The sequence below is a fragment of the Dermacentor albipictus genome, chromosome 9 (assembly GCF_038994185.2).
Source record: "Dermacentor albipictus isolate Rhodes 1998 colony chromosome 9, USDA_Dalb.pri_finalv2, whole genome shotgun sequence".
NCBI classification, from domain to species: Eukaryota; Metazoa; Arthropoda; class Arachnida; order Ixodida; family Ixodidae; genus Dermacentor; species Dermacentor albipictus.
In genome coordinates this window covers 121,332,958-121,347,066 of record NC_091829.1, presented here as the reverse complement: position 1 = coordinate 121,347,066, position 14,109 = coordinate 121,332,958, and the positions used below count along the sequence as shown (strand labels likewise).

The following is a 14,109-nucleotide window of genomic DNA, read 5'->3' as shown; positions in this document are numbered from 1 at the left end:
CATCGCAGTACTCCAACAGAGCTTACGGGTGACAAAGGCAGAGCAGTGCGTGAAAAGAGTGATTGGGTCGGTGTACTTAGTGCGTGCACTTAAGGGCCAAACCTGCGACAGCTTCAATGGTGTCGCTACCTGAAAAGTGAGCCCACACAGAAATCCTACATCACTGTAGTTCATGCGATTCACCTAGAGCTTGTCTTACGCATAACTGCCGATGGTTTCATAGACTTTCCGATGCTTTGTTACACATCATAGATTTCCTACGATGATTTACTCTGACAATGCTCTGTGCTTTAAGCGTGCTTCTCGTGAACTTCACACTTTATAGGACACTGTTTGGGGAAGTGAGGTTGGCAATTACCTGTCAGCTCATCACATTACATGGAAATTCTCTGATGATCGTACTTCTTGATGGGGCAGATTTTGGGAGCGTATTGTGCGATCAGTTAAAGACAGTTACTGGAAAGCACTAGGAAGGTCACTGCTAGATTATGATCACATGAGCATGGTCCTAACAGAAATAGAAGCGATCGTAAACAGTTTACCCCTGGCATATTCATATCTTATGCCAGAGGAACCAGAAGTCCTGACACCTGCCCATTTCCTGCATGGCAAGCAACTGACGGCGCTTCCTGACTTACCAATTGCAGCAGCAGTGCCTAGCTCCCATGCTGAGCTGCTTAAAACATGGATACAGCTTCAAGAAATGCAAAGACTTTTGGAATTGCTGGTACAAGGAATATTTAATATCCTCAGAAGTGCTCATAGTAGGCCAGTGTCAGACATCACTAGCATTGGTGAAGGCAATGTCGTCATAGCATATGACGACTGTGTGCCCAGACTGTGGTGGATACTCGCACGTGTCTTGGAGGACATTACTGGAAACGACGAAATTGTGCGTGCATGTCGCCTGAAGCTTGGAAACGGCAAAGTAATCATACAGCCTATACAACATTTGTGATTTCTAGAAATGTACTCGTCGAACTTCATAGGCCAAGAGTGTTGATAATAGCAAATAAATAGCTCGCACAAAAGAAAGAACAACAAAGTGTGGCTATTGAGCGAGCATGGCATGGGAGTTCGTCTTGCAGGAATAAACGGCAGTGTAGGACACGCTGCTCTCGGCTCTTCCGGTGTATTGTCCTTCACCGTACTTGAAGCCCGGTCTACCGGACAATGAGATCCTCGGACTTTACACCATACACTGATCTACTTGGTCACCAATATTGTTTTTGTCTGTAACCAGCGGCCAATCGGTGGGGGACAAAAAATCATATAAACCAAGATAATCATCACGTTTGAAACCAAAGCAAGAGGATTCATTTATGCCTCTGAAAGAGCTCTGCCTCAGGGCTGACACAGAAGCAGGTATCTTAAGTGATGGATGAAACTTATCGGGACACACAAGGGATATGTCACAGTGAGAGAAATCTACAACTTGATCATTTGAGATGCAAAGGTCTAAAACTTTATTTGAATTGGCGATCAAGTTATGCTGCTGAAGGGAACAGAAGAATGGAAAGCCCAACAACAGGCTGCATTTCTTCTCTATGTGATGATTGTAATGAAAATATCTAAGCATGTTCCAATCAATTCCAAGTGTATTAAAATCACCAAGAAGGATTACTATGTGCTTGCTATGGGAAGACATTACACTTTCAATAGAAGAGACGACCTCATCAAACAAAACTGGGGAAATATTTGGCTGTACATAGAAAGATTTTTGATGGGGCAAAATGCAATGATGCCTGCGTATTGTGCCTTTGGTGTATGTAAAAGAACCCCATGTGGTCAAAATTAATTCTTAGTCCCCCACTGCAGCTTGCCTCATAATCATATATGGTTTGGGCATGTAACACCCCAGATATTAATTTTTGACCTTTTCTTCATGGAGTCGAAGATGGCTTCTTTTGGCCTTAAGATCGCGGAGAGTGGGGGCCCCATGGTATCCCAAACCAAGCTGCAACATCCATTATCTTCACACCGATTGTGGTTATTTGCAAGATACGAGTGTTTGCAAGATACGAACGTTGCTCTCAAGTGAGTTGCCATTGTTTTTAGTACAGCAGGGTACCGTTGCTCATGCTGTAACAGGCACATCGTGAGCATTAGCCACAACAAAAACTCCATATGAGGCGCTGATGCAAGAGCGTAAGGTGCACACTATAGAGTGTAGAATGTGCTAATACGATGCATCTGTACATGTGCGCCTCCCGCCCCCCTTCCCCATTGGTCTTTGCTAAATACCAATGCATTTGCCAGATAATGGCCTCTGAGATAATGGCCTCAGTGTGCAGCCAAATCTTGGAGGCCATGGACCACTTAGCCATTCAGTGAACCACTTAGCCGGGCATGTGGTGTACAATTAGACAGGTGTGTTTGAAAACAACAACATGTCATTTCAACCCTTTTACTACCGGTGCCTGCAGCAGTTTCCATTTACTGCCTTGATCTTCCTTCATGGTATCATTGAAATTAGTTATATTGAAATTGTAGATTAACCCACTTGGTTATATTTAGGCTTAAGATGCGTGATATTGTATGGATATAAAGCTATGAATAGCTCAATTAATCAGGGATTACATTATATTGCAGACCATTATTTATACTTATCTAGGTTTAACTGTACTTCTTGAATGTTTCACTTCATAGATTTATAGATAAGTGCATGTGGGGAGGGGGGGTGATTCCAGAGTGAGTTGTGCATGTTGGTACACGTTCACCAGTGGGGAACGATGACCAAGAAAGATTGCAAAGAAAGGAATGTCATCTCTTTTTGTCTTCGTACTTTTCTTGTGCTTGTGTTTTTTTTTATTCCATTCCTCGGCATTTTCCCAAGTCTGTACAACTGTTGAAGCCATTGTATGTAAAGGGTCACAGGCTGTTCATGTATGAGCAGTAGCAGATATGTCAAGGGGAGGAGGAGCACTTGCATGCCCTCACATGGGTGTTTTCGGAAACAAACTATGTGTTGCAGTCTAGCAATGAGCCTTCAGTTGTGTGGCTACTTCGTGATGGATGTTGCCAACAATGCCTTGCAGCCAACCTGCCTGCACCAAAGCTGACACAGGATGGCAAGAAAGTTCCTGTTGGAGGTGTGTCCATCCTAGGAGGTATATTTTCCTTCCACTGCTTCCTTTCATGCTTAATTTATACAACACTGCATATTATTTAGGGCATGATGCAATAAAAATTAATTTTAAAAAATTCATTATAAATTTACCATTGTTAGCTCTATTGAGCACCATGTATTTTTGGCATTTTCTTTTATTTACATGTACTGCAGTCTCACTCTGAGGCATTGCAGGGGAGTGATTTATTTCTGCAGTTGTGAGTTAAGCAAGTGTGTGTACGTTAGTGTTCTTTGCCTTGTAAATCATTATTGCATGAAAATTATCAAAAAGTTATAAAAAAAGATTTTTGAAAATTATCGTTATGCACGAAAACTGCAATATCATTTGGGGTGGGGGTGGGGGGTGCAATTGAGGAAGCAAACATGTAACCATTGGCTGAACCTTGAAAATACTCTAAAAGAATGTTTGACAACATGGTCTAAAAACAACACTGGCCAAAACATTGGTTCAGGGTGGTCTAAATAAAAGCAAGAATGTAAAATCCTTCAATAATGTTCCAAAATTCAAAATGGCATTGGAGGACAATCTATTCCAGTCATGAATAATGCAGGCACAGTTCTTGGACATTGAGTGAGCATTCAACACATTTTGACTCAATTTGGTTGCATTACTATATATTTCTCCTTTTGGTATACCAACTGCATCATGATATAGATTCTATAAAAAACTTTTAAACGTAGCCTTTTTTTTTTACTTTCTAACATTTCCCACTTTATTTCTTACGTTTTTCGCACTGGATACCATACTTTCCTGAAACATACTGAGAGATATATTCTGTCTCTTGAGCTTTTTGGAAGGGCAGACTGTGAGAGGGTCCAATGCTTGTTTGAGGACTGATCTCGTATGTGTTTTGTAAAGTGACTTTCCTATACTGAGCATTGCATAAACACTAGGACAGCCATGCATGCAGGACTCTCTGAGCTAAACAGCTATGCCACTGACTATTGCACTGAAACTTTAGAAAGAGGTAGCCTTTTACAGCGAAGTTTGTTTAATACTATGTTTGTATGCATTATGCTTGCCTGATTCATCCTCAGTAAATCTAATGTGTGCAAAATCTGGAACAACGTCACTGCTGCTATGAAACAGTGGCATCGTCTGTCATTGCTACATTGAAATACGGTGCATGCAATCTTTTACTGGAGGGAATGGCAAATAGTTCTTTGCACGGCTGTCTTTAAAATGTTGAAACGTTTTCTTTACACAGTTTAATAACTTTGTGTTGACAGAAACCACTTTTTTGCTCCACCTAATGTGCAACTTCAGTTAGCATGTATTTTTCTCACTCTGTACATTTTTGCTTTCTGTTCTACTGGCTGTGCCGCAGATAGCAGTGTGCTAAGACAGTGGATGAGAGTTCTTGCTTTTGCACTTCTTCCTGTGAGTGCTCGACGGGGATGTCAGTAGGTGTACGTTAATATGGGGAAGAGAAAGCCATTGCTGTGTTTTGGCTCACATAGTCAAAATCACTGTGCTTTGTGTGAGTGCACTTCAGGGTGAATGCCATTGACCATCACCTCATTTTGTGTCTTGACATAGAAGAAGGGTTTTAAAAGGTGTGCAGCGTGACCACACCAGAAAGGTGCAATTCAGGGGAGTTAGTAGGAAGGTCTCGCTAATTGAAGGTGCCTTTTTTAAAGTAACCTGAGGCTGTCATGCAAACATACTGCATTGATGTTTGGCATCTCCTCATCAACTGTAAGCAGAGCATTGAGATTGAGTGCTGATGACCAGGGCAGGCGGAAGCAGTTTTGTGCGGCCGAGCAGCAGCAACTAATTGCTGCTGAGCCTTCTTTAGTGACGAGGCCACCTTCCACATCAGTGGCACGGTACACTCGGTGTACATGTCCCTGACCAGAGGAAAACCTTTATTTCTTTATTACGTGGCCTTTGTGCTCAGAGAGTGTCGCCTTGTGGTATGAAACCTCATGAGAGCGTTCTCGTCTGGCCATTCTTCGTTGAGCTTACAGTAGTGGGAGATGCATGTTGGAGCACGCAGTGAAACGAGTCTCAGACACCAGAGCTTGCAAAAAGGCATTTTCAAAAAGAAGTTTGCATTTTATTATCGTGTAATTGCATTTCTAGCAATTACTCGGACACTTGAGGTACATCCTCATTGAATAAATTAATATAAAACAAAAGGAGTTGGTAAAAAAAAAAATTCTATCCAGGCCTGATGATATATGGCTGCTAATTTCAACCTATTAACTATCTGCCACTGCCTACAAGGCCTCTATCAAGTGGTGCAATATGCGCGGCTTTCTTTGCTGAGGTGGTTGTGTGTGTACGCTTCCTCTGTGCTGGGTGCCTTCTATATTATCATATACATGGCACATCACTTACTTCTCTGACTTGCCTCCTGCCTGTACCACTCCAAATGCAATAACACCTGTTGACTCTGCACAGCCCCCAGTCCAATCACAGTGAATGTTTTAGCATGGTTTAAATGTCAGCCTTCCTTCCTTAGTGCACATGTGCGATGTTGCAGGGGTGCCTCCTCTTGCTGCGCCCAGGAGGCAAGAGAAACAGGCAGCGCTGCATGGTCATATTTCGAGCGACAACTCGTCCACGCACTCAGGTGATAAATTTGTGCCTTTGACACCTTGCTAATTTGGAACCGGATGTGGTCCAACCTACAGGATTGCAATTATCAAGGCCACGGACACACATTTGTTATGAATACAAATCTCCTCCTTTTGGGCTGGCCTGTTCTAGAGATGTAAGATGCTACATAAGATTTTAATCCCTAGAACTATTTTTAGAAGCAAGCAATGTACAATAAGTGCGTAAAAGAATACAACAGCAACTTATACGCACACTAGTATATAACTAAAGAAACGCGAGTGAACAGTGGTTGACATCGAAAGAAGGCAAGGTCTCCTTGGGCGCAGTAGTGTATCATGTGGTTCATTGTTTGGACTGCACAACCTTCAGGATTGACCCACATTTTTAGACTGCATTATTTCTACCATCAACCCATATTTTTCATTGAGTGAAGTCGCACTACTGGTTTCGTTTCTAGGTGCTTTAGGTTCCAGTTTTAGCATCAAAAGAATTGTTTATTTTTAATATGACATATTTCTTGTGAACTTCACGTGCTTTAAGTCTATGTATCTGTTTATCTGCTATCCATCTGTCCACCCCGCCCACCTGTTGGGGTCGTTTAGTCTACTGACTATATACCAGAATAGGCATGACAGTGGGGGGGGCATCACATCAATACAATGACACATTTGTCATGGCATGTATGTCGTATGTATGTCATGACATAACTAGTATGAATGACATGGCCCCGTCATGGTCGTTTCTTTAACAATATTGTTACGTAGAGATAAAAGAAGAGAGAGGAAGAAGATCGTGAGACGCTGGCTGCTGCGTGTTGTTGCTAGTCTGCCATCTTAACCCCATTGACTCTACTTGCATATACATTGTAAATACAGTCTGTCAATACTCCCAACATCCCCATAACATATTGGTGGGAGGTGCTGGGTACCACGGCTGAAAACGGAGCTCCGTAGTGGGCATCACATCACCATCCTCACCATGAATGACAGTGAGCACGCGGGATCCACATTGTTGCCACCTCCAATGTCACCGTCGCCAGCTACGTCGCTGTCCCCTTCGGTTGTGATTGTGCAACCCAAGGATCCCGAAACTTTCTGCGGGAGTGATGGCGCCGACATCGAAGAGTGAGTGCCTATGTATGAACGCGTGAGTGGAATTAACAGATGGGAGGGACTCTATGCTTGTGCTAGCTAGCCTGCTGTTCTACCTAAGAGGCACGGCAAAGGTGCGGTTCGAAAACCACGAAGAGGAGCTGACCAGCTGGGACCAATACAAAGAGAAGTTAAGAGTTGTTTGGCAAACCAGCCAGCCCTAAAATGGCCGCAAAGCAGGAACTGGCCTCCCTTGCCCAATCCCCCACAGAGTCCTATGTTTCGTACATCCAGGACGTGCTGGCACTTTGTCGTAAAGCCGATCACGACATAACAGAAGCTGAGAAGGTAGGGCATGTGCTCAAGGGAATTGCTGACGATGCCTTTAATCTGCTCATGCGCAAAAGCTGCTCTGCAGTTGATGCTATCATCAAAGAGTGCCAACAATTCGAGCAGGCCAGAAGCCGACGCGAACTGCAACCATTCGCCAGGTTTCCCAATACTGCCGCAATGTCGACGTGTGAAGATCAGCCCGCACAGCAGCATGCGTTGCCATCACAGGACATGGTGCGAATCGTTCGACGTGAACTCAGCATGATTGCACCTGCAGCTTTCTGTTCACATAGCCCTGATGCTACCCCTTCTTCAGTTTCCCTCATGCAAGCCATCGTTCGACAGGAACTTGAAAACTTTGACCTACATTCTGTCTGCGCTGTCACCAACCCCAGAGCCAACGTACGCCCTTCTACTATTTTTGCTCCACTCCGACGCTTTTCGCCACGTTCTCCACTCAGTCGGGTTGCGATAACAGCGGACGGCCAGTCGATATGTTTCACTTGTCGCCACATTGGCCATTTCGGCCAATACTGTCGCAACTCGTAGCCCTCAATACCTCGCACGCCGACCAACCTGAGCAGGAGCAGTTTTGATGGAAATTTGCGCAATCTTTTGCCCACCGCCGAGTATAACAGCGCCAACAACTATGCTAGGAACACGTGGTAGCGTCGCTCACCATTGCCGTGCAGACACCAGTCTCATTCACCGCAACTTAGCCGCCCATTTTCCCGTTTGCCACAGCCACATCGCCTTTCGTCCCCTGTGGATTTTGGCTGCACCCTTTCGCAAAACTAAGAAGTGCAGATGTCGGAGGCAGTGCTGCATTGCCTACTACTAAAGCAACTCCTCTGTCTGTGCCCACAAGGAGAAGTGTAATTGACGTTAAAATAGACGGCGTACCTGTCCTAGCACCAGGCGACACTGGATCCCATGTATCTGTGATGAGTGCTAGCTTACGTAGATGTTTAAAGAAGGTCCTCACCCCGGCAGAGGCCTGGGTGTTTCGTGTGACCGATGCCGGCGTGCTGGTTGTACTTGGAATGTGTACTGCGCATTTAAGCATAGCTGGCAGTCCTACTTCTGTTCTCTTTGCTGTGATCGACAACTGCCCTTGCGACACTATCCTTGGAGTGGACTTTTTATCCCATCATTCCGCCCTCATAGACTGCGCAACCGGCGTTCTTCAGTTGGAACTGCCTCAAGTCGCCGATACTCCGAGCATCACTCCACCGCACTTGTGTTCGCTTCAAGAAGTGTGTCTGTCACCTGAGGCACTCATTTGCGTCGCTTTGACCGCACAGCCACAGATTCCCGACGGTAGATATGTCCTTCGCCCCATCATTGACATGCTTTTGAACCGGGACGTTGCTCTTTCACACACGCTGATGACCATTACTAATAACGGCATCATTCTTCCACTTCTGAATTTCAGCCTGTGCCTTCAAGTGCTTCCAGCCGGCACGTTCTTGGCCAGCGTGACTAATACTTCTGAAGTTGGCATTCAAAGTCTGAATGCCGAGAGTGGTTTCTTAGCAATTGCAGCTCACAGGTCTGGTTCCCTAATGGATGATTTCGCGAAGGTGATTGCACCTGACCTTACCTCTGCACAGGCCACAAACATACGTCTCCTCCTTGAATTGTACCATGACATCTTTGATCTCGGCGACAAGCCTTTATGACAAACATCTGTTGTTCACCACCGTATCAACACTGGAGACACGAATCCTATTCGTCAGCGTTCCATCGTGTATCCCATGCTGAACGTAGTCATCCAGTCAGAAGTGGACAAAATGCTCCGCAAAGGGTCATCGAACGCTCAGCCAGCCCTTGGGCTTCACCTGTCATCCTTGTAAAAAAAAAAGATGGTACCTGGCGTTTTTGCATCGATTATCGCCATTTAAACAAGATCACCTGAAAAGACGTCTAATCACTACCATGCATCGATGACGCCTTGGACTGTTGCACAGAGCTACGTACTTCACGTCCATCGATCTTCGATCCGGCTACTGGCAAATTTCAGTTGATGAAATGGACTGCAAGAAGACAGCCTTCATCAGTTTGGGCTGTCGCCAAGTTCCGGCCATGTTTGTACGGCCGCACGTTTTCGGTCGTCACAGACCACCACACCCTCTGCTGGCTGTCTTCCCTCCGTGACCCCACAGGAAGGCTTGGTCGCTAGGCTTTGCGGCTCCAGGAATTTTCGTTTGTTGTCAACTATAAATCTGGACGTCTGCACAAGGACTCTCACTGCCTCTCGCGTCAACCTGTGGATTCTCCCAATCTTGTTGCACATGATCCGGGGACCTGCGTGATGGCATTGACTGGCATGACCGACATGCGCGCTGAACAACAACGCGACGCATCCTTACAGTCCATCATCGCCAGAGTGCAATCTGGCAGCACCGACGGCACATGCTGCATGTTTGTGCTGCATGACTGCATCCTCTACCACCGCAATCAACCCTGACGGCCCTGAGTTGCTCCTTGGCATTCCTCGTCATCTGCGATCCGTCGTTCTCGAACAATTTCATGATGCACCGACGGCGGGACACCTTGGTGTTTTGCTTACATACGACCGTGTACGACGCTAGTTCTTCTGGCTGGGTCTCTACCGCTCTGTGCATCGTTATGTCACAACTTGCAACTTGTGTCATCGCCGGAAGAAACCTTCCCTGCCACCTGTCGGCCGACTCCATCCAATTGAAGCTCCCTCTGAACCTTCCTTTCGCGTAGGCCTTGACTTACTTAGCCCTTTTCCGACGACGACTAGAGGGAATAAGCGAATCGCATCATCATGTCAGCCTCTCCCAGAAGCTTCTCTCTTGCTACACGGGGCCTTATGAAGTCCTACGTCAAGTTAACAGCATCAATCACGAGATCGCACCATTACAGTTTCATCCATCCTCAAGTGCACCTCAGTGGCGTTTGGTGTGTTGCGACACCACGTACCCGAGCACACGAGGGTTGGACCCTCCCACATGTAGCCGTGCGCGGCTTAGCCATGTCTGGGGAAAGGGGGATCCTGGCTGTTGAGCCAGTGCCGGGTGTTCGGACCTTTAAGGCCCCCCGGCGGAGGCAACACGCCTTTTTGGCCTCTGCTTCACGTAGACGGCACCCCCGGACTGACCCACCCGGGGGAAATCGGCAGTCGCCTCTTCCTGTCTCTCTCTCCTTAAGTCTTCGTCTTTATCTCTCACTTTTTTATCTTTCCTATCTTCTTTTCTCTTCCATTTGCTTCCTTCCTCCACGGCAGCAAGGGTTAACCTTGTGTGGCTATCCTACCTTGAGTACACCATATTTGGTTATAGTGACGGCGTACAGCTGGCGTCGTGCAGGCTTGGACACAAGCTCTGCCGTGTCCCCTCGTTGGGCTTTGTGGTGGGTGGTCAGCGCTGTTGCCGAACACACACACTTTCCTATGGCAGCTCAAATCTCTGTTGTCCATGATCGGCGTCTGAAAAGATGCCGCACCGAAGTACCATTTCAATTCTCCTTTCGAAGCAACGCTCCATCTTTCCCCAAATACTATGTAGTCCACAGTGAAAGCAACACGCCTGTTAGAAAGCTCTCTCCATTCCTAGTGGTAGCCAAATGACTGAAAGATAAAATCGAGCAGACATACAAAGCCTCCAAAATGTCTAGCGGGGACCTCCTCCTAGAACTGAATAATAAAAATCAAGCAGATAAGCTGTCTGAACTTATCAGTATTGGCAAGGCAACAGTGACTGTTTCAGCCCACAGAACACTTAATACAAGCAGAGGAGTAATATCTGAAGAAGACTTTATTGGTTTAAGCGACAAAGAACTGCTGGAAGGTTTCCAGGATCAAAATGTCACCAAAGTACAAAGAATAGTAATCCGCAGAAACGATCAAGAAATCCCCATCAAACATGTCATACTCACCTTCGGAACAAGCGTAATGCCTACCTCTCTCGATGCCGGTTATGTCAGTCAATGTGAGACCATATATCCCGAACCCCAGACGATGTTTCAAATGCCAAAGGTTTGGACATGCTTCACATGCACGCCGAGGACAAACAACTTGTGCTAAATGCAGCTCCAACGAACACCAATCTGAGAATTGCACCTCTTCCCCATATTGTGTTAACTGCAAGGGAGATCATCCAGCTTATTCACGGTCCTGCCCTTACTGGAAAAAATAAAAAGAAGTCATTGCTCTAACTGTAAAAGAAAAAATCTCGTACTTTGAAGCCAGAAAGCGGCTATCGTATTTTCCGCGAAGAAGTTATGCCGATGTGACGCAGGTGGGGGCAGTGTCACAGAGGCCTCCGGAGTCCTCCGAGCCCACGCGCAGTGGTGCCGCAGTGACTCCTCCCGCCCCCGTGGTGGAAGTAGTCGGTACTGCTCCACCCACTTCGATGGCCCTGCAGACAGCAGTCCCACAGGGCCATAAAATCAAACGAACCCCAAGGCCCGAGGCACGTGTCTTGGTGCCTAACTCTCGGTCCTCCAGCGCCTCAGAGAGAGCGATGGAGGTCGACACAAACTTTGGTGACATTGACACCAAAGGACAAGCGCTCTCTCGAGCGCGGTAAGAGGGACAAAATCCCAGTGACCACTCAAAATAAGAAAGCGATAACCTAAAGGTTATCGCTCATTTGTTTTAGCCTTTTTATCCATGTCACCTATAATCCTACCTCTTAGTTTTCCGTAGTGCCATTTCTGACCTTTCAATTTCAAGATGGCTTTTATTATCCATTGGAATTGTAGAGGGCTTTTACACAACTTCATCGTCATCATCAGCCTGGTTACGCCCACTGCAGGGCAAAGGTCTCTCCCATATTTCTCCAACAACCCCGGTCATGTACTAATTGTGGCCATGCCGTCCCTGCAAATTTCTTAATCTCATCCGCCCACCTAACATTCTGCCGTCCCCTGCTACGCTTCCCTTCCCTTGGAATCCAGTCCGTAACCCTTAATGACCATCGGTTATCTTCCCTCCTCATTACATGTCCTGCCCATGCCCATTTCTTTTTCTTGATTTCAACTAAGATGTCATTAACTCGCGTTTGCTCCCTCACCCAATCTGCTCTTTTCTTATCCCTTAACGTTACACCTATCATTCTTCTTTCCATAGCTCGTTGCGTCGTCCTCAATTTGAGTAGAACCCTTTTCGTAAGCCTCCAGGTTTCTGCCCCGTAGGTGAGTACTGGTAAGACACAGCTATTATACACTTTTCTTTTGAGGGATAATGGCAACCTGCTGTTCATGATCTGAGAATGCCTGCCAAACGCACCCCAGCCCATTCTTATTCTTCTGATTATTTCTGTCTCATGATCCGGATCCGCAGTCACTACCTGCCCTAAGTAGATGTATTCCCTTACGACTTCCAGTGCTTCGCTGCCTATTGTAAACTGCTGTTCTCTTCCGAGACTGTTAAACATTACTTTAGTTTTTTGCAGATTAATTTTTAGACCCACTCTTCTGCTTTGCCTCTCTAGGTCAGTGAGCATGCATTGCAGTTGGTTCCCTGAGTTACTAAGCAAGGCAATATCATCAGCGAATCGCAAGTTACTAAGGTATTCTCCATTAACTTTTATCCCCATTTCTTCCCAATCCAGGTCTCTGAATACCTCCTGTAAACACGCTGTGAATAGCATTGGAGAGATCGTATCTCCCTGCCTGACGCCTTTCTTTATTGGGATTTCGTTGCTTTCTTTATGGAGGACTACGGTGGCTGTGGAGCCGCTATAGATATTTTTCAGTATTTTTACATATGGCTCGTCTACACCCTGATTCCGTAATGCCTCCATGACTGCTGAGGTTTCGACAGAATCAAATGCTTTCTCGTAATCGATGAAAGCTATATATAAGGGTTGGTTGTATTCCGCACATTTCTCTATCACCTGATTGATAGTGTGAATATGATCTATTGTTGAGTAGCCTTTACGGAATCCTGCCTGGTCCTTTGCTTGACAGAAGTCTAAGGTGTTCCTGATTCTATTTGCGATTATCTTAGTAAATAGTTTGTAGGCAACGGACAGTAAGCTGATCGGTCTATAATTTTTCAAGTCTTTGGCGTCCCCTTTCTTATGGATTAGGATTATGTTAGCGTTTTTCCAAGATTCCGGTACGCTCGACGTTATGAGGCATTGCGTATATAGGTTGGCCAGTTTCTCTAGAACAATCTGCCCACCATCCTTCAGTAAATCTGCTGTTACCTGATCCTCCCCAGCTGCCTTCCCCCTTTGCATATCTCCCAAGGCTTTCTTTACTTCTTCCGGCGTTACCTGTGGGATTTCGAATTCCTCTAGACTATTTTCTCTTTCATTATTGTCGTGGGTGGCACTGGTACTGTATAAATCTCTATAGAACTCCTCAGCCACTTGTACTATCTCATCCATATTAGTAATGATATTGCCGGCTTTGTCTCTTAACGCGTACATCTGATTCTTGCCAATTCCTAGTTTTTTCTTCACTGTTTTTAGGCTTCCTCCGTTCCTGAGAGCATGTTCAATTCTATCCATATTATACTTCCTTATGTCAGCTGTCTTACGCTTGTTGATTAACTTCGAAAGTTCTGCCAGTTCTATTCTAGCTGTAGGGTTAGAGGCTTTCATACACTGGCGTTTCTTGATGAGATCTTTCGTCTCCTGCGATAGTTTACTGGTATCCTGCCTAACGGAGTTACCACCGACTTCCATTGCACACTCCTTAATGATGTCCACAAGATTGTCGTTCATTGCTTCAACACTATGGTCCTCTTCTTGAGTTAAAGCCGAATACCTGTTCTGAAGCTTGATCTGGAATTCCTCTATTTTCCCTCTTACCGCTAACTCATTGATCGGCTTCTTATGTACCAGTTTCTTCCGTTCCTTTCTCAGGTCTAGGCTAATTCGAGTTCTTACCATCCTGTGGTCACTGCAGCGCACCTTGCCGAGCACGTCCACATCTTGTATGATGCCAGGGTTAGCGCAGAGTATGAGGTCTATTTCATTTCTAGTCTCGCCGTTCGGGCCCCTCCA

General features: G+C 45.8%; 1 protein-coding gene across 1 annotated transcript in view; it reads left to right on the top strand.

Moving 5' to 3' along the window:
- LOC135912598 (WASH complex subunit 2-like) overlaps positions 1–14,109 on the top strand; it is a 278,899-nt gene that overhangs the window by 110,215 nt on the left and 154,575 nt on the right. The window contains exons 11-12 of the mRNA XM_065445097.2: positions 3,039–3,110; positions 5,620–5,709. Coding sequence (XP_065301169.2) covers positions 3,039–3,110; positions 5,620–5,709 — 162 coding nt within the window. The remainder of the gene's footprint in view (positions 1–3,038; positions 3,111–5,619; positions 5,710–14,109) is intronic.